This window comes from Triticum urartu, chromosome 1 (assembly GCF_003073215.2).
Source record: "Triticum urartu cultivar G1812 chromosome 1, Tu2.1, whole genome shotgun sequence".
Lineage (NCBI taxonomy): Eukaryota > Viridiplantae > Streptophyta > Magnoliopsida > Poales > Poaceae > Triticum > Triticum urartu.
The window spans coordinates 323580503-323601083 of NC_053022.1; the positions used below are offsets into that span (position 1 = coordinate 323580503).

The 20581-nt window shown below is 41.6% G+C and overlaps 2 protein-coding genes across 5 annotated transcripts; one reads left to right on the top strand and one right to left on the bottom strand.

The window, feature by feature from the left end:
- Positions 1–913: 913 nt before the first annotated feature.
- LOC125509980 (STE20/SPS1-related proline-alanine-rich protein kinase-like) lies at positions 914–9522 on the top strand. 3 transcript variants are annotated; one of them, XM_048675070.1, is made up of 22 exons: positions 917–1335; positions 2673–2927; positions 3021–3145; positions 3247–3291; positions 3998–4079; positions 4384–4452; positions 4570–4740; positions 4818–4883; positions 5653–5721; positions 5800–5868; positions 6458–6516; positions 6824–7036; positions 7169–7290; positions 7466–7560; positions 7639–7683; positions 7800–7859; positions 8097–8198; positions 8292–8343; positions 8419–8471; positions 8586–8650; positions 8916–8967; positions 9077–9522. In XM_048675070.1, the coding sequence occupies exons 1-22, from the start codon at positions 1138–1140 to the stop codon at positions 9152–9154; spliced, it is 2145 nt and encodes a 714-aa protein (XP_048531027.1). In that variant the 5' UTR covers positions 917–1137; the 3' UTR covers positions 9155–9522. The 3 variants fall into 3 exon arrangements, with proteins under 3 accessions (XP_048531033.1, XP_048531020.1, XP_048531027.1); XM_048675063.1 differs by having other exon boundaries at positions 916–1335; positions 5653–5868; XM_048675076.1 differs by lacking the exons at positions 8097–8198; positions 8292–8343; positions 8419–8471; ... (1 more) ...; positions 8916–8967; positions 9077–9522 and adding an exon at positions 7939–8022 and having other exon boundaries at positions 914–1335; positions 5653–5868.
- Positions 9523–10027: 505 nt separating this feature from the next.
- On the bottom strand, positions 10028–13597 carry LOC125510000 (DNA excision repair protein ERCC-1). Of its 2 annotated transcripts, XM_048675086.1 has the most exons (9): positions 13242–13596; positions 13097–13166; positions 12889–12992; positions 12233–12332; positions 12048–12124; positions 11561–11660; positions 11155–11226; positions 10917–10985; positions 10028–10731 (listed from the first exon to the last, which is right to left on the bottom strand). In XM_048675086.1, the coding sequence occupies exons 1-9, from the start codon at positions 13505–13507 to the stop codon at positions 10423–10425; spliced, it is 1167 nt and encodes a 388-aa protein (XP_048531043.1). In that variant the 5' UTR covers positions 13508–13596; the 3' UTR covers positions 10028–10422. The 2 variants fall into 2 exon arrangements, with proteins under 2 accessions (XP_048531043.1, XP_048531050.1); XM_048675093.1 differs by lacking the exon at positions 11155–11226 and having other exon boundaries at positions 13242–13597.
- Between the last annotated feature and the right edge of the window lie 6984 nt (positions 13598–20581).

Consider the following 20581-nt stretch of genomic DNA (forward strand, 5'->3'; position numbering starts at 1 on the left):
TTGCCTAACAAGTGGATTGTTTTTTTTCATATATTTTGTCTTGCTCAAAAGTTGCCCAAGATTACAAGTCGAGTAAGAGCTCACTCCCTAACTCGACCTCTAGGTGAGCACAAATCGAGTTAGCATTTTTTTCTTAAACAAACTCACCCTTGCATGTTTCCAGCCCTAGAGGCGAATGTGATAAACACATCAAAACACATGTGTGTATGCATGCCCGCGTGTATGTGACAGCCAACACCGACCATAACAAAATCATTTAGAGGAAAACATGTATATTAAAATTTAACAAGTTTTTTGCGGTTAGGAATATTACTAACAAAAATACGCTCTAGAATATGAAACAATATTTTCAGCAGCCGTTACGAAATGGTCTTTTTAGAACTGTGGACTATACGAAAGCACTATCTCAAGGGGTTTTAGACAGCAGATCATGATTTTTTTATCTGTTTCTGGGGCCACACAAAAAACGTGTGGTATAAGCTATATCCGGCTGATTTAAGACCACATTGATCAGTCACTCAAAGCATTCCCGGTTTACTCGCATCCGAATTAATCTTTTCTTACTTATCTCGCTCGGTTATTTATGAGTTTGGATTAGCTGCCGGTGTCCGTACACACCGGTCCTTCCGCTCCCCGCAGACGATCCCCCCCTCGGAAGCCCAGCATCGGGAGGCGGAGATCTACCGGGCAGTCGGCCGCACGCCACTCCCTCGCTGCCACTGCCGCCGCGGTCACTGACAGCCGGGTCCCACTCAGCGGGGGCCACAGGTCATCGACGGGTCTCGCAGGCAGGTCGCCCCCACGTCGCCGCCCCCCGCCCTCGCCACGTCACCGCCGAAATCATTAGTATTTTGCTCCCTTTCGCGACCCCGTTTGTTAAGCGTCCTTCCGTTCGCTATCTCCTCTTCCTCTTCCTCTTCACCCCCTCCTCTCTCTCTCTCTCTCCAGCGTAGCACACCCCCCCCCCCCCCCTCTCTCTCTCTCTCTCCAGCATCTCTCCTCTCCCTCCTCCCAGCTCGCGCGGGAGACACTGGTCAGAGGCCAGGCCGAGCGCGGCGGGGCGTGGGGGGCGAGCTCCGCTGGTCCCGAGGGCACCGGAGGGCCGTCGGCGCTGCCTCCGGCGGACGGCGGGGCGGCATGGGCAGGAACGGGAGCGTCAAGCGGGGCGCGGCCGCCGCGGCGCCTCCGTCGTTCACGGTGAACCCGGCCGACTACCGGCTCATGGAGGAGGTGGGCTACGGCGCGCATGCCGTCGTGTACCGCGCGCTCTTCCTCCCCAGGAACCAGACCGTTGCCGTCAAGTGCCTGGATCTCGACCAGCTCAACAACAACATCGTGAGCATCCGTCTCGTCCCTCCCTCCCTCCCTCCCTGCTCTCTTACGGCTTCGGCGCTGGGTTGCTTGGCGTCCTCTGCTGTTTGATCTGGCGAGAGATCCATTGGTTGATTGGAGTGGATCCTACTGCTGATTCGGTAGCTTTGGAGATCGCGCTGGAATTTGGCCTGTCTAGCGTCCTATTAGCCTCGCGTGCTCCAGGATTTGCTTCTACATAATATAGTGACATTAATAAATTAGCATTTTTAATGATGCGCCACTAGTCGTTGTGAAGAGGCTAGGACGATCAGTTGAGTCCTGAATATGCAGCATTTTCAATTCTTAGGGTGGCTGTATTTTTGGATGTTTTCTTTTGGCTTGCAGCTGGTTGAGAGGGTCAGTTATTTTTGCTAGAATGTTGCAACATCGGCAACTATCATTTACTTCGAGCAATTTTTTTGCCGATGTATGAACCTGATGGTGGTGGATACGGCATAGTGTCACTGCCAGAACCCTGCCTGGAGAGGGGAGGTGCTTAAATTTGCATGCATGCTGCATGGGCAGGGACGCGGTCATGCAGCTTGGCCTTGTGCTTCCATTTGGGTGGGCACACGTGTTCGTTGACGACGAAGGTCTTAGGAGAAGGGGACATTGTCGTCTACTAGAATTCATGACTCATAGATAGATACAAGGATCAGCATTTCCTAGTGCTACGTAAGATTATGCGGTTCGTACCATGACATTATCCTTTTGGGGTTTGGGAGGATGTCGTTATTATACATCTCTACATGAACATGTATACCATACACGTATGCCAACAAGCTCAAGTATCGGCTAACCAAAGCTCAATCGATGTCTCTTATATTTACGATAAATCCTTCTTTTTAGGGGGGGGGGGGGGGGGGGAGGGATGTTACGTAACCAAAGAGAAGTAAAGTCGTAAACTCGCGACTCTTGTTTTGTACATTCCAATTGTAGTTTCTCCTGCACCATTTGTCGTTAGTGCACTCGAAGACAATCATACAATTTTCTCTAAAAGAAACCCACATTGCATACCAAATTGTCATACAGGCTACTTGTTTTGGGGGAGTTAGTGATACCTTTTTCGCATATGTGATATGTTAACTAGGGTGCAAGCGGCATCCCACTTCGTCCTGCAAAACTCATCAATTAGCTCATCAGTTAATGTAAAATTAACTCTACATTTGTACCGTGGTATTGTCTGCCATTCCGCCCCACTTGCACCCCTAATGCTAACACTGCGTAGTGTCAAATGTCAACATATTTCTTTTCTTGGTTTCTTCCCTTTCTGGAGGCTATAAATGAATTTAGATCTTACAAATGTATATCATTTGCAGGATGAAGTACAAAGGGAGGCTCAAATAATGAGCTTGATCGATCACCCTAATGTCATCAGGGCTTACTGCTCATTTGTTGTGGAGCACAGTCTTTGGGTCATAATGCCATTCATGACGGAGGGTTCATGTTTACACTTGATGAAGATTGCGTATCCTGAAGGTTTCGAGGAACCTGTTATTGCATCAATTTTAAAAGAAACACTCAAGGCTCTGGAGTACCTTCATAGGCAAGGGCAAATCCATCGTGATATCAAGGTTAGCTTCTATAGAAGATTCCTGTGCAGTTCTTATATTGTTTGATGTGGTTTGTGATGATTCTTTATTTTTGCTCAATATGGCACTATGCAGGCTGGTAACATCCTTATTGATAGTGCTGGTGTAGTGAAGCTTGGGGACTTTGGCGTTTCTGCTTGTATGTTTGATAGAGGTGATAGGCAAAGATCTAGGAACACATTTGTTGGAACTCCATGCTGGTAAGTAGATTTCTGTATCTTGATGCTAGGGATCAAATTAATATTATAGAACTTGAGAATGTTTTGACCCTTTTTCTTTTGTTTCTAATTTTACCTTTTAGGATGGCTCCAGAAGTTCTCCAGCCTGGCACTGGATATAACTTTAAGTATGTTACATTTCTAATTGTGCATACAAATGCACATACCTTTTGGTAACAAATGTGTTTTAGGAATTGTTGTTTGATTTTATGTCATAAAGAGCATCACTGCAGTCACCTTGGACGTCTTCTATGCATTGTACCTTTGTGTTCTTATTATTTTCTGTATGAATTCATTGCTATTATTCTTTTTAATAACCATCACCATGAAAAATGAAGTTTTGCTAAAATTACATTTCTGGAGGTGGTAATAGCCGGGCCCGGGTACTTTCTTTTATAGGGACTCTTATCTTTGCAACTCCTGCATCGCACATCATCATCTTATAGGCAAGGATGGGGCTATCCTTTCCATTATAAATTACAAATCCAGAATATAGTAAGGATAATGTACTGACAAGAGTGTCAGACAAATATTATATCTTATTTTTAAGTTCAGCAGCCTGTTCTTGCGATTTTGGCTTTTATGTTAATAAGTATTTCATAATGGTGTCATGCTTGCTTTTAGTACTCCAGAAATGTTAATCTTCACAAAGATGTTCGTTGATAGTCTGTCCCCAGATAACTCATGCCATGCCATGGACAAATCACCTGATGTTCGGAGACTTACTTTCATATTGAATTAAATGGCTTGTCAAGATCCAGCACCCTGATGCTTTTTTTGGCATTTTATTTACTAACCGAGATGGACTAACAGCTAATATCCATATTTTTACAGAGCCGATATATGGTCGTTTGGAATCACTGCACTTGAACTAGCGCATGGACATGCTCCATTTTCGAAGTACCCCCCTATGAAGGTAACGATTTGATTTCATCTGCAATGTAAAGTAATTAATCATTTATGTGATTTTTTGCTTTTGATATTGTGATGGTGTATGGGTTGGTGATGACTAATATTTTTTTTATACCTACGGGCCAGTGACTCATTCCACACCTCATACTAATATTATAGTACAACAGTATAATCTACACACTTATTTGTATTCTATTTCCATTGGCCAAGGGCATCTGCTGGTCATGCCCTGTACCCTCATATTGCACAAGGGTAACATATCCATGCAAATCCTCATGTTTTTTAAATATGGTTCCTTTTGGCTACAGGTTCTTCTCATGACTCTCCAGAATGCGCCACCTGGTCTTGACTATGACCGAGACAGAAGATTTTCGAAGGTAATTTTGATCCTTTCAGCTAATTATTGGGTTTTTGGACCATTTATGTGGTTGAAAACTACAATAGAGTATATTCTACTGTTTACCTTTTGATGAACCATTTTCACTTGTGCTCAGGCATTTAAAGAGATGGTTGCGATGTGCTTGGTGAAAGATCAAACAAAGAGACCGACGGCTGAGAAGTTGCTCAAGCATTCATTTTTCAAAACTGCAAAACCTCCAGAATCGACAATGAAGGGTATGTTAACTGATCTGCCTCCTCTATGGGAGCGTGTAAAGGCACTCCAGGTAACTACTTTTCTTCTGCTTTTTTATCTCAAAAATCACAATGTATTTCATATCTGACAGTTCTTACATATTTCCAGCTTAAAGACGCAGCACAATTGGCTTTGAAGAAAATGCCTTCTTCTGAGCAGGAGGCACTTTCCCTGGTTGGTGATATTAAACCTTCATGTCTATATTTTGTGGTTCTGTTTCAGTTTGCTCTCATGTATGTTTAAGGCTATTTCGCATTTACAATTATTGCATAAGTTTCTTAGTAACTTCTAGAACAGGCCAGATCAACCTGTGAGTTGTTGATTAAAAAAACCCACATCAGTGCTGTCTTCAAAAGTGCGATCTAGTACATGAGGGTTGTATACTCATATAGTGCACAAGGTAGGTAGACAACCCTAGGTTGTGGTAGTTTTTGTTGGATATACCTTGTGATTGATTGGTATTTTGCACTAGATATCAACTTAGCAAAGCATAGGCGTATAGTGCCATGTTTTTCAATGATGATGAATCATTGCATCATAAGTTATCTTGTAACAAGGTTGTTTGAAAAATAACAAATTCAGTGTTTAGTATCTTGATGATAAAGTTTAGAAACCTGACAAGAATGACTGTAAGATAGGCTTCTGGTACTTGGGGAATTAGGACCCTAGAACACTAAGAGAACCTTCTTATGTTCTGCATTTCTCTTTCTTACCTTCACTCATCTGCCTCATACAACTGTTCCATGTGTAGTCACATGTTTCTGCAATGAATGTCTCTTCTCGCTATAAATTCTGTGGGAAATTGCACTTATATGTTTTAGTTCCCTATAAATTATTTAATATTTTGGGTTTATAAATGTGTCTCCTTTTTAATAATCATGGTTGTTAAGTCATCCTTCGATCAACCTAATTGTTTCTCATGCTTGATCGGTTTATCCAACAGAGTGAATACCAGCGAGGTGTTAGTGCGTGGCACTTTGATATTGAAGACCTCAAGGCTCAAGCATCACTAGTAAAGTTTACTGTTTTCTTTTTGCTTAACTTCCATTATACCTTAATTGCCTTATTATTAAGCTATCTAAGTTTCCAGATTTATGAGGATGAACCATCTGAAACAAAAGAGGACGATGTCGCTGCAAGAATCATTGAATCTGAAAAGGTTTTGTAGATTCATGACTACCTTTCTTTATAGAAGAGCCATTTAACAGTCCTCTTTAGAAAAGCTTCAAGTTACTTTCCAAGTGCGCAGAAATGTTATGAATTTGGAATATTGTCCAGCATTCAGCAGACCAAATAGCTTAAATTGTAATATCCTCCTTATTTTTTCTTGTTGACCAAACATAGCAATCTCAATGTGTGTCACGCTCTCTGTGTTTTGGAATTTTAATTGTTGTTGCCCATGATCAAACTGTTGCCAGGAATTTTGGAATGTCCCACTGAAAGTTCTTAACTATGGTCTATGGGTGTAAGTTGTGTGAGTGGGAAATCATCATAATACCAGGCTTGTTGTGCAAAATGATGGAGGAAAAACTAGACTTATAACCATATTGACAATTTTACTTGATTCCGATTTTTCCTGGCTGGATCTAGGCAGATCCAGCATCAGCAAACTTGAGAAATGCACCCTGTGATAACTGTATAGGATACCTAGGTGCAACGCAGCTCCTGTTTTATAAGTTAATTTTACAACATGAAGAAAAGCACACATTGGATATTTCTGTTGTAACAGTTCTTTTTTTCGTCATCAGAGTTTATATTCGAGGACCCCTTCAGGACAGTCGTCATCTGCAAATGAAAATACCTGCAGGTTAAGCAAAAAACTGCTGCATGTTGTTAAGTTTATTTAAACTTTTTTTTGATATTTACCATCATCTGCGAATGAAAATAACTGTAGCAAAGCAAAACTCTTGGCTATGTTCTGGTGATAAATCTTCCTAGAACTTTAAAGTGTATACCTGTTGATTCTGCATATAACTGCAGAAGTGCTTGTACAATTCAAGAAATCAAAGTAGGATGTTGTGGATAGAGAATGACCAGCAACTTAAATGATGTTAATATTTTGATTTTCAGCACAACATTTGTCTTGAAATGTAATATCTTCTGTTATATTTCAGTGAAGAAACCTCTACGACAAATCCTGATTGTAGAAGGATGCCCAATGGACATGAAAATTCTAGATCAGAGAATGATTCATTGCCCTCTACATCAAAGGAACCAGAGTCGAAATATTGGAGAACTAATGTTGGACAGAAACAACAGACTACTGGGGGTCCAGTTGAAGGTGGTGTTAATAGCTCAACAACTGAAAGGAGCCATAATTTTGAAAGGTCTGTTATCTTTACAACATCTTTTTTTCTCAGAAGTCTTATTCTGATTTCTTGTTATGGAAGAACACTTCATCATTTTAGTCATCAGTTTATCCTATACTAATATTCAATTATCCTTCTTTCTCATGGCAGGGATGCAACTGCTGACAAACATGGAAGTGATACGAGAAGAGCCGCAAATCTTAGTGGTCCATTATCATTGCCAACTCGTGCCTCTGCAAACAGTTACTCAGCTCCTATACGGTCTTCAGGAGGTACAATTCCATAGACACGTCCGGTTTTTGCTCTGGCATTGTTGTAGCACAGTAGCATATACTAGGGCTTCTCTATTTCCCCTGTTTAACTGTGGCCTTCAAACATCAATTTTGTTTCGGATTTATGTGCTTTCTGGATGAGTGGTACTGGAGGAGTTTCTTTTGATCATTGTAGGATATGTAGATTCATTGGGAGATAAATCTAAACGTAGCGTGGTGCATATTAAAGGCCGCTTTTCTGTGACATCTGAGAACGTTGATCTTGCGAAGGTAAGCAAATTTGGTGGATAAACTTAAGGTAACAGTACAGAGCCTAAATGCTTTTTTTAACATATCCTTACTTTACAGGTTCAGGAAATTCCATTGAGTAGCATCTCACGCAAATCACCACAGGTAAGATTGTTATGAATATTAATATTACCAGGCTATTTTCAGGACATAGTTATAGTCTAGGTTAAATGGAATCTACGGCAGTCTGTACATTTGTGATTAATACCTTGCTTGCGCAGGGTATACAGCTAAGAAAATCCGCAAGTGTTGGTGATTGGATTGTCAATGCCAAACCAACGGTATAATTCTTCTATTTGATCTTTATTTGCTTAGTTTCACTTTCTTAAAGAGACCATGAGAAAAGATTTTCCTTTTTAGTGGAGAAATGAAGATGCACACCTAAAAGGCACACTGTATTTTACCTTTCAAAATGGTAATAAACCTTAAGAGATACCATAGAGACAATCCATCATTTCTGTCCTTTTTGCAACTTCTGCTGTAGCTGATCCAATTTTCTTGATGCATGGATGCTACAGTCTAACAGTCATCATCTGAAGGAACTCTGCAATAGCTCGGTATCATCGTCTGTTCTCATTCCCCACCTTGAGAACCTCGTGCAACAGACTACACTTCAGCAAGTATGGAGGAAGCTTGAACATGTTTACGAATGTATGATACATGATAAGTTATATAAAAGATATTTATCATTTTTTGTAATTTTCTTACCTCAGGATCTGATCGTGAACCTACTAAGTAGCATGCAACAGAATGAGAAAGCTGACGGTAAATGTTTTTTCTCTTCTGGCTATGAAATTCTCCTTTTCTTTGGTTAAATCTTAAATCTCGTATTTTCTTCAGGTGCACAGTCTGGAACGTCGTCGCAAGTCCGAAATATGCAAAGTGAGACAGTGGTAAGCAGCAATGGTGTATGATTTCTTGTATTGTTAGGGGATACCCTTACTTAATGATAGCGGTTCCTTAAGAAGATTGTTTGTCGTCACTGAATCCTTTCTATTGTTTGGCAGGTTGAAACATCTAATACTGAGAAAGAACGGTCATTACTTGTTAAAATTTCAGAGCTGCAGTCTAGGTAGGCCCACTGCCTTGGGAATGATCTCACAAACAATTCCAACAAACACATTACTGTAACGGTTCTAGCATATTTACATGTTTATGTGGCAGATAAATTGTCATTAGTTATTATGGTGACATCATGTTTAGTCTCGTAGATGCTGATTTGTCGGTCATTAGATAGAATCAACTTTTAATATTCCTATTAGATGCTATATAATCTTTATTTTCGAACATATGTATACATTGTATCAAATTCATGAACTTTCCTTTTTTTCCTGCAGAATGATTACTTTGACTGACGAACTGATTTCAGCCAAGCAAAAACATGTTCAGGTTGGTACCAACATTTGTTTTAGTTTGTCGCAATACATTTCTTAAGCTGCCATTTGTTCATGGATGAATGAATCTTTATTCACGATGCCTTTTCGGGAATCGTTTTCAGTTGCAGCAAGAACTTAATGCATTATACTGCCGAGAAGAAATAGAAGACATTAGGGACGAGGACAATGAAGAAACATAGCAAGGTGAAACGTTCAGCTGATATGGGTACCCGCACTTAGCTTTCGCATCATCTGAGTTTCATTAGAGAAGCAGTACTCGCGGAAGCTATATATATATGTATATCCGAATAAGCGCCGTCAGAAGGAAAAAATGGGGACATGCTCCTTGGCCTGTTGCCATCAGTGTGTATATTAGTTTTTATTTAGCTTCTTTTTCGGTTTAATTTATTCAATAGGTTTTGGTGGGTCATAGACTGCGGTCCTGTGCATTCCCCTGCTATGGCCACACCTATCATTCAAACATTTGTGATTATCCCGTAGATTGTGTAGGGTGCCCGTTGGTTCGAACAGCTTGCAGAAGAATGCAAAATAAATAAGTTGTACTTTATCCAGCAGTGGCTTGTACTCCCTCCGTTCCTAAATACTTTTTTCTAGGCATTTCAACAAGTGACTACATATGGAGCAAAATGAATGAATCTACGCTCTAAAATATGTCTACATACATCCGTATGTAGTAGTCATTTGAAATGTCTAGAAAGACAAATATTTAGGGAGGAGGGAGTATAATTTTGTCGCTGAAGCATTATCATTTGATCCCTGCCTGGAGTACAGCTTGCAGCCCTCCGTTGCAGACTGCAGCGGAGGAACTAGGAAATGAATGGATTGGCGATATTGCTCTACATTGAATGATAATAATAATCAACCAAGAATGGCAGTAGAGCCCGTTTATGTTAAGAGCTTTGCTGAACTTGTGCTCCCAGTTCTGAATGTATCAATGTCAGAACTTGCCCAGTAGAGTTTGAGTTCTATTTTTGGGCAGCAAGAAGTACCGAGTAGTGTGAAAAGTACGCAGCATTAAGCTTAAACACATCTCCAAAGCCTAAACACGAAAGTTAATCGAGCAGTCTGCTTCAGTTGCTGAACAAGAACAACGAAGCATGGGCAATGTTTATCACAAAATACAGATTACATTTTCCGGTGTACTTTTGGATGGCTCTGAGAGTTCTCCAAGGCAGAAAAAAAGAGAAGATCTTTTGGATGGCTCTGAGAGTTCTCCAAGGCAGAAAAAAAGAGAAGATCGGCTAAATTGTGTTGACAGGAAAGAGGAGGCCAGCATAACAATGCAAAATCCAACCCTTGCTGAGAAAAGGGAAGGCCTACACTACAACAACAATCAGTACAATGCAAAATTCACCCTTGTTTAGGAGCAATAAACAGAGGAAGCAAATTTTGCAGCTACAACAACAGCAGTACACCTGCACGTGCCACTTCCTACTCCTTCCTACTGCTAATCTAATTGTTTTGTCTTGTCACCTTCCATGGTTGAGCTGCTAGGACCTTCACCAGCCTCATGGGCCGCCTCGCGGCCCTGACTGCGGATCTTTTCTGAGTACTTTGCAAATGCAGCAGTAAGGGCCGATTTGACATCAGGGCCTTTCTTGTTCTTGGAAGTGCCTGGCTTTTCCGGCGTGCCATCGTTGGTCGATGAAGGCTGACCAGACACTTTCTCTCTGTCGGGAGTATCAGGTACTACGAGGTTTGGGCGGGGCGTAACTCGTTTAAATGGCTCATGAAAAGTATCATGAAGTCGCTTTACCTACATTCGACAAACTCTACATGTTAGCCTAGCGAAACATGGCCTTTCATGTTAGTAAGCGGAAAAGCAAAGCAATGCAGACACGACACATGGTTGTAGCTTATTATATCTATGGGATGATCGGGAAAAAAATGTTGGTAACAACATGAACCATGACAAATAAAATTGGAGGTCTAAAGTGGTACCTTCCGCTCGCCAATTCCTGGACAACGAGCTAGTTCTTCCATAGAAGCATCCATGATTCGGGAAAGTGACTGCAAATACAAGACCCGATGCGTGTAATTATACTGTGAATTGTTTTTGTTTGATGGGTGATCTTGCCGGGTGAAATGCTACCATTTTTACAGTAATAAAGCTGCACACAACAATATCCAATAGATTATGGAAGACAATGTAATAGTTCCAGTTCTTATTCCATCTTACCCCAAAAGACGAACCAAGTGTGATAACATCTGTTTTGTTAACACGCCGGATCGATGTAAGAGCATGAGTGAACTGCCAAAACCAGAACCACAGCATAAATGAGTAACACACCAAATAATGATCATTGTTAACACAATGGACACTCTGAACAGGGCAATATAATTGAGTATTGAAACCACCAAATAATTATCGTTGTTACAGCAGCCCAAAAGGACGATATAACTTCTGTATTGAAACCACTTGCAATGCTTGGAACTTGATAAATGAAAAAGCAATACTGAGTATTGCTGAAGTTGCGGGATTTCTTTTCCGCAAATCTTAATTACTCAACATACTTACTAATCCGTCCCAGTCCAGTTAATGAGATAGATAGATCAAACCATGTTGTAACTGTAAGGGTGCATACCCGAGATAAATAATCATTATCTGTGTGCTCGCGAATGCTGTCAGCTGGCTTGTTTTCAAACACTTTAATAGTCTCCAAGTACCTGCCACATTCCTCCAGACTACAAGAGAGAACAGCTTGGTCAAAGAGCATCTTAGTAAGCCTTTGCAACCAAATCAGTACATCATCATGTTGTTACTAAAATTTTCCAGTTAGCATGTTGGAGAGCTATTAGCATTTCTTTAACATGTACTTACATCCACTATTCCACTCTTGAATTTAATTTTCATATGCAAAATGCTCAACAAGTATTAGATAATGAGATCACTAAGCAGTGCACGGTCACAGTTTTATTTCAGAGCAAAGGAACCTAAACAAGATCTTATAATTGCAAATTTGCAATTACATTTATAAAGAACCAATGCAACAGTACAGAATTAAAACAAAGGGAACATAATTAAACATGGTATTGCATAATCCCAGCATATAAGAATGTTCTGAATAATACCTCCAACCACACAGAAGGGTGCAGTCATGCAGCAGTGATGTCCTTGTGACTTCATGTAAAGGCTTTACTACATCTTCCTGATCATGAAGTATATGAACATGGATTAATAAATAACCTTTTTGAGATGTCTCAAACTTCATTTCCCAATTAAAGCAAAATAGGTTGGTCAGATGATTCAAACTCACAATATCAATATGGCACAAGATGACACGGAGTTTGAAATTCTTTTGGAGCTCCCTTATCCGATAGTACAAGTAGTCTGGGTGAAGAAGATGGTACCTGAGACTGCATTGACCAAAGTTACATGGTAAGAATCATGCCACTACCTCACAGCACACACCGGGGCACAAAACCTTTACTAGCAACAGGTGACGCAGATCACTAAGATTGCAGTACTACTGCTCCAAACTTGTTGTCTAACAGATTGGTAGTGCAGTGCACTATATGAAATGCTAGGGTGTTCAAATAACGGTTCCACATGAACCCATGAAAAAGGGAAGCAGGCAGTAAACCCTGTTTTCGAACGCCCCTAGCGAAATGTATCTGTTAGATGCACAGTACTTTCGCGTATCTCTGGTTCTAGTATTGGCCCCCAATGGTAACAATACATGCAGATGCAGTGAAACCAGCAAACAAAATAGAGGGTGTCCCTCGCCACCTCTCTGTTTTTGGTGGAATAGCCTAGTTTAGGCTTACTTCGATTCCCTGCCATCCTTCTTTCTGTTTGTTTATTTATCCTTGTCTTTGTTTGTGTTCTACTTTGTGCCTTCTTGGCATTGTTCTTCTAATACAAAACGAGTCGAGACAAAGGAACCAACAAATAGAATGATAGAGCAAGAACCTTATGTATAGTGCGCATGATGATTGCCCAATCACGTAGTCCGGAACGATGTCAGCGAACGTCCACCTCGCATTCCTGATGTGCTTCAGTAATGGGTTCCCTTTCTGCCAAGTGAAAAACGAACAAAGACTCCAAATTTAACACAAAAGAAAGGGGAGAAGATTGATTATAAGAAGAAAAGTACTAAATCATCACCACACTCCATTACCTGCCTATTGCTCACTAGAATGGCGTTCTTGCTCTGCGACGGCGTAGTGGTGGCGCCAGCCAAAGGCGGCCTGTTCAAAGAAACCGAACCTAGAGGGGTGAGGCCTCACTGAGAGAATCCGAGGAGAGGGCGAGGGAGATGGTACCTAGGGGCGGTGGATGGCTGTGGAGGCGGCGGGGGAGGGGAGTAGAACTCGGAGGATTTGAGGAAGGAGAAGGCCTCGGAGAACGACGACGACGACGAAGAGCCGGCGGCGGCAGCGGCGGCGCTGGGGAGAGGAGGGTTGTAGGAGGGGGGCGTCGAGGAGGAGGAGGAGGCAGCGGCTCCGTTACCGAAGACCTCTTGGTAGGACGGGATCTTTATGAGGTTCTTGCCGGAGTCAGGCCGCTGCCGACCTTGCTCTCCGTCCATGGCGCGCGGGGGGGCTCAAGGGAGGGGACGACCCGCAGGTCCGTCCACCGACTGCCTCGCTGCAGCGTGGGACTATCAGGCTATTGTGGGCTCCTTGCGACGGTTCGATCTGTTAAGACTCCCGCTACGGGCCGGTCATGGACTAACAAAATATTGGATGCTTTTAAATGATGATGATAGCCCATGAGCCTAAGAGGCCAATTTGGACTAGAAGTTGACGCGCACTTCGCTGCGCCTGATCTCAAAAAAAAAAAAACAAGACCTCAAAAGAAAAACTTTGCTGCGCCTATTAAAAAAATATTGTTGCGTCGGTTGTGTACTTTTTTTAGCTGTTTTATTGTCGATGTTTGTTGAATGATGTGTGTGTGTTGTGTCATTTATTTTTGCAGGTCGTTGGTGTCGCTGGCTTGGTCCTTGTCTTTAGATTGGACATGATTTTTTTTTTGGAGTGGTGGGCGATGGTGACTGTTGTGTTCCTAATCCTACATACTACCTCCATCTAGATGAATAAGTCATTTGGCTAGTTCTAGGTCACCGATTTGAGTAATTAAATATGTGTTATATGTCATGAAAAATATATCACTAGATTTTTACACGGATATAGTTTCTACATATTTAGATAGTTAAATCGTCGACCTAGAACTACGTGAATGACTTATTCACCGAGACGGAGGTAGTATGTGATACTATATGATACCACACGCTTTGTTGTGGGAATTAGTTGCAATATATTTCAATATGATTTGATCGTATGAAACATGAATAATTGCATTAATAACACATGAACTAAAACTAAAAATATATACTCCCTCCGATCCAAATTATAGTTGAAAAATATTTGTTGAATATAAGTGATGTCATAATACATAGAAAAAATTCACATGCATGATGAGTGGGCCCTTAATGAGGTGGCATGTGTGATAAGGTGGGATGTGTGTATTGAATTCATGCTCCAGCCAGTTGCTCGAAAAGTCCGAACTGATGGGGAGGCGGGCAATTATTTCAACACTCCCCCTCACGTCTAGACTATTTTAGTCTTTAGACGTGGGATCGATGCGGGTCGCAAAATTGTTTTATTTAATACTGTGTTGGCAGGGTCTTGAACTCAAGACCTCTTGGCTCGGATACCATATTGAATTCATGCTCCAGTCAGTTGCTCCAAAAGTCTAAACTGATGAAGGAAGACGGGCAATATATATTGCGAATCAACCTGTGGTTGAGTTGGTTAGGTGGACAGTGGTATCCCCAACCCACCAGGGTTCAAATCCTGGTGCTCGCATTATTCCTGGATTTATTTCAGGATTTCCGGCGATGCACTTTCAGTGGGAGGAGACGTTCCCGTCGACGACGAGGCGCCTACGGTGACTTCGTAAATCTCAAGATGATACGCCGGCTCAGTCTCTCGGAGGTGCTCATAGGGGTAGGATATGCGTGTATGCGTTCATAGGGGTGAGTGTATGCGCGTGTATATGAGCGCTTGAGTCTGTACTGATGCTCAAAAAAAAGACGGGCAATATATTTCAAGAATGTGCATGTTAAGATAGATAAAAGTAATGGAGATCAACTAATAATGAAAATAATAATCTCATGCATGTTGTGATGGGTCTTTAATGAAGCGACATGTGTACATGTTAAGATAAAAGAGATAACAAGAACAACTATTTAGGTATATATAGGACATAGGATCCATCGTCAATCAGCAACACATGTGTATCACATATGTGGTTGTATATGTGACACATGACATAAGAAAATCTACACGCATCCAATAGCTGGATCCAAGCGGTTGAAAAAGCGAACGCCCTTTTACAACCGAGACCCACACATCCAATCTACCAATGATGCACCAAAGCCCTCAATTTCTGGAGAGCATATTATCTTTAGAGATTCCTTTGTTCCTTTTCCCAGTGATAGGAATGTATGGATGTGCGACATCCACACGACCGAAAATAGCTAATTGTTTACATTTTAATAACAACCACTCTACATGTCGGATGGCTGATCTTTGGCAAAGATCAATCGGGTCACGAGCCGTCGAATCAAGGGATGCCCACCTTGCGACCATCCTTCTCCACATTGCTGTTGGGAAACATAGTATGCAATTTTAAAAAATTTCCTACGCTCACGCAATATCTATCTATGAGATGCATAGTAACGAGAGGGGGGGAGTGTGTGTACGTACCCTCAGACCGAAAGCGGGAGCGTTTGACAACGCGGTTGATGTAGTTTGAACTTCTTCTCGTTCCGACTGATCAAGTATCGAACGTACAACACCTCTGAGTTCTGCACATGTTCAGCTCGATGACGTCCCTCGAACTCTTGATCCAGCAAAGTGTCGAGGAAGTAGATGAGTTTCGTCAGCATGACGGCGTGGTGAAGGTGATGGTGAAGTAATCCGCGCAGGGCTTCGCCTAAGCACCGCGAGAATATGACCGAGGGTGTAATCTGTGGAGGGGGGCGCCGCACACGGCTAACAGATGTTGTTGTGTGTTCTAGGTGCCCCCTCCCCACGTATATATAGGTGGGAGGGGGAGGGGAACAGCCTTGGGGCGCCCCAAGTAGGAGGAATCCTACTTGGGGGCCTAGTCCAATTCGGCCCCCTTACCCTATTTTCCGGAGGGGGAAGGAAGGAGGAGAGAGGAGGGAAGGAAGGGGGGGGCGAATCTCTCCCCTTCCTTCTCCCTTCCCCTCTTTCCTTCCTCCTCTGGTTCGGCCCATACGGGGGCACGGCAGCCCCTGCTGGTTGCTGCGTTTCCCCTCTTGGCCCATTAGTCCCATATCTTTTGCCGGGGTGCCCGGAACCCCTTTCAGACCCGATATGTACCCGGTACCTTCCGAAACACTTCCAGTGTCCGAATACTATCGTCCTATATATCAATCTTTACCTCTCAACCATTTCAAGACTCCTCATCATGTCCGAGATCTCATCCGGGACTCCGAACAACATTCGGTCACCAAATCACATAACTCATATAATACAAAATCGTCATCAAGCGTTAAGCGTGCGGACCCTACAGGTTCGAGAACTATGTAGACATGACCGAGACACCTCTCCGGTCAATAACCAATAGCGGAACCTGGATGCTCATATTGACTCCTACATATTCTACAAATAACTTTATCGGTTGAACCGTTATGACAACATACGTTATTCCCTTAGTCCATCGGTATGTTGCTTGCTCGAGATTCGGTCGTCGGTATCTTCATAACTAGTTCAATCTCATTACTAGCAAGTCTCTTTACTTGTTCTTTAATACATCATCCCGCAACTAACTCATTAGTCACTTTGCTTGCAAGGCTTCTTATGATGTGTATTACCGAGAGGGCCCAGAGATACCTCTCCGATACTCGGAGTGACAAATCCTCATCTTGATCTATGCCAACCCAACAAACACCTTCGGAGATACCTATAGAGCATCTTTATAATCACCTAGTTATGTTGTGACGTTTGATAGCACACAAGGCATTCTTCCGGTATCCAGGAGTTGCATAATCTCATAGTCGAAGGAATATGTATTTGACATGCATGAAGAAAGCAATAGCAATAAAACTGAACGATCATTATGCTAAGCTAACAGATGGGTATTGTCCATCACATCATTCTCCCAATGATGTGATCCCGTTATCAAATGACAACTCATGTCCATGGTTAGGAAACCTTAACCATCTTTGATCAACGAGCTAGTCAAGTAGAGGCTCACTAGGGACACAGTGTTTGTTTATGTATTCACACATGTATTTAGGTTTTCGATCAATACAATTCTAGCATGAATAATAAGCCTTTATCATGAATAGGCAAATATAAAATAACAACTTTATTATTGCCTCCAGGGCATATTTCCTTCAGTCTCCCACTTGCACTAGAGTCAATAATCTAGTTCACATCGCCATGTGATTAACACCCATAGTTCACATCGCCATGTGACTAACACTCAAAGAGTTTACTAGAGTCAATAATCTAGTTCACATCACCATGTGATTAATACCCAAAGAGTACTAAGGTGTGATCATGTTTTGCTTGTGAGAGAGGCTTAGTCAACGGGTCTGTCACATTGAGATCTGTATGTATTTTGCAAATGTATATGTCTACAATGCTCTGCATGGAGCTACTCTACCTAATTGCTCCCACTTTCAACATGTATCCAGATCGAGACTCAGAGTCATCTGGATTAGTGTCAAAGCTTGCATCGACGTAACCCTTTATGACGAACTCTTTATCACCTCCATAACCGAGAAACATTTCCTTATTCCTCTAAGGATAATTTTCACCGCTATCCAATGATTCACTCCTGAATCACTCTTGTACCTCCTTGCTAAAACCATGGAAAGGCACACAATAGGTCTGGTACATAGAATGGCATACTTTATAGAAACTATGACCGAGGCATAGGGAATAACTTTCATTCTATATTCTGTCGTGGTCAGGTTTTGAGTCTAACTCAACTTCACACCTTGTAACACATGCAAGAACCCTTTCTTTGACTGATCCATTTTGAACTTCTTCAAAACTTTATCAGGGTATGTGCTTTGTGAAAGTCCTATCAAGCGTCTTGATCTATCCCTATAGATCTTGATGCCCAATATATAAGCAGCTTCACCGAGATATTTCATTGAAAAATTCTTATTCAAGTATCCTTTTATGCTAACTAGAAATTCTATATCATTTCCAATCAGCAATATGTCATCCACATATAATATCAGAAATGCTACAGAGCTCCCACTCACTTTCTTGTAAATACAGGCTTCACCATAAGTCTGTATAAACCCATATGCTTTGATCACCTCATCAAAAGCATATATTCCAACTCCAAGATGCTTGCACCAGTCCATAGATGGATCACTAGAGCTTGCACACTTTGTTAGCACCTTTAGGATCGACAAAACCTTCTGGTTGCATCATATACAACTCTTCTTTAAGAAATCCATTAAGGAATGTAGTTTTGACATCCATTTGCCAGATTTCATAATCATAAAATGTGGCAATTGCTAACATGATTCGGACAGACTTAAGCATCGCTACGGGTGAGAAAGTCTCATTGTAGTCAACTCCTTGAACTTGTTGAAAACCTTTTGTGACAAGTCAAGCTTTGTAGATAGTAACATTACCATCAGCGTCAGTCTTCTTCTTGAAGAACCATTTATTCTCTATGGCTCGCCGATCATCGGGCAAGTCCACCAAAGTCCATACTTTGTTCTCATACATGGATCCTATCTCAGATTTCATGGCCTCAAACCATTTATTTAAATCTTGGCTCATCATAGCTTCTTCATAGTTCGTAGGTTCGTCATGGTCTAGTAACATGACTTCCAGAATAGGATTACCGCACCACTCTAGTGCAGATCATGCTCTGGTTGACCTACGAGGTTCAGTAGTAACTTGATCTGAAGTTTCATGATCATTATCATTAGCTTCCTCTCTAGTTAGTGTAGGCATCACGGGAACGGTTTTCTGTGATGAGCTACCTTCCAATTCGAGAGAAGGTACAATTAACTCATCAAGTTCTACTTTCCTCCCACTCACTTCTTTCGAGAGAAACTCCTTCTCTAGAAAGGACCCATTCTTAGCAATAAAGATTTTGCCTTCGGATCTATGGTAGAAGGTATACCCAATAGTTTATTTCGGGTATCTTATGAAGACGCACTTCTCCGCTTTGGGTTCGAGCTTATGAGGCTGAATCCTTTTGACATAAGCCTCGCATCCCCAAACTTTTAAGAAACGACAGCTTAGGTTTCCTACCAAACCATAGTTCCAACGAATTTAGACGGTGCCCTATTTAACGTGAATGCGACTGTCTCTAATGCATAACCCCAAAACGATAGTGGTAAATAGGTAAGATACATCATAGAACGCACCATATCTAATAAAGTACGATTACGATGTTCGGACACACCATTACGCTGTGGTGTTCCATGTGGCGTGAGTTGTGAAACTATTCCACATTGTTTTAAATGAAGGCCAAACTCGTAACTCAAATATTCGCCTCCGCGATCAGATCGTAGAAACTTTATTTTCTTGTTACGACGATTCTCCACTTTATTATGAAATTCTTTGAACTTTTCAAATGTTTCAGACTTGTGTTTCATTAAGTAAATATAACCATATCTACTTAAATCATATGTGAAGGTCAGAAAATAACGATACTCACTGCGTGCCTCAACACTCATCGGACCGCATACATTGGTATGTATTATTTCCAATAATTCATTGGCTCGCTCCATTGTTTCGGAGAACGGAGTTTTAGTCATCTTTTCCATGAGGCATGGCTCACAAGTATCAAATGATTCATAATCAAGTGATTCCAAAAGTCCATCAACATGGAGTTTCTTCAAGCGTTTTACACCAATATGACCTAAACGGCAGTGCCACAAATATGTTGCACTATCATTATCAACTTTGCATCTTTTGACATCAATATTATGAATATGTGTATCACTACGATCGAGATTCAGTAAACCATTTGCATTGGGTGTAAGACCATAGAAGGTTTTATTCATGTAAATAGAACAACAATTATTCTCTGACTTAAATGAATAATTGTATTGCAAGAAACATGATCCAATCATATTCATGCTCAACGCAAACACCAAATAACATTTATTTAGGTCCAACACTAATCCCGAAGGTAGATGGAGTGTGCGACGGTGATCTTATCAACCTTGGAATGACTTCCAACACATATCGTCACCTCGCCCTTAACTAGTCTCTGTTCATTCTGCAACTCCTGTTTCGAGTTATTAATCTTAGCAACTAAACTAGTATCAAATACCCAGGGCTACTACAAACACTAGTAAGGTACACATCAATAATCTGTATATCAAATATACCTTTGTTCACTTTGCCATCCTTCTTATCCGCCAAATTAATGTTCGGGGAAGTTCCACTTCCCAGTGGCCATTTCCTTTGCAGTAGAAGCACTCAGTTTCAGGCTTGGGTCCAGTTTTGGGCTTCTTCACGGGAGTGGCAACTTGCTTGCCATTCTTCTTGAAGTTTCCTTTCTTTCCCTTGCCCTTTTTCTTGAAACTAGTGGTCTAGTTAACCATCAACACTTGATGTTCTTTCTTGATTTCTACCTT

Coding starts and splice junctions, on each gene's coding strand:
- LOC125509980 (XM_048675063.1), top strand. CDS start 1,138: ATGGGCAGGAACGGGAGCGTCAAGCGGGGCGCGGCCGCCGCGGCGCCT. Junction 1,336..2,672: donor ACCAGCTCAACAACAACATC/GTGAGCATCCGT, acceptor TATCATTTGCAG/GATGAAGTACAAAGGGAGGC. Junction 8,472..8,585: donor ATATGCAAAGTGAGACAGTG/GTAAGCAGCAAT, acceptor ATTGTTTGGCAG/GTTGAAACATCTAATACTGA.
- LOC125510000 (XM_048675086.1), bottom strand. CDS start 13,507: ATGGACGGAGAGCAAGGTCGGCAGCGGCCTGACTCCGGCAAGAACCTC. Junction 12,993..13,096: donor TTCTAGTGAGCAATAGGCAG/GTAATGGAGTGT, acceptor TTCACTTGGCAG/AAAGGGAACCCATTACTGAA. Junction 11,227..11,560: donor ATAATGATTATTTATCTCGG/GTATGCACCCTT, acceptor TGGTTTTGGCAG/TTCACTCATGCTCTTACATC.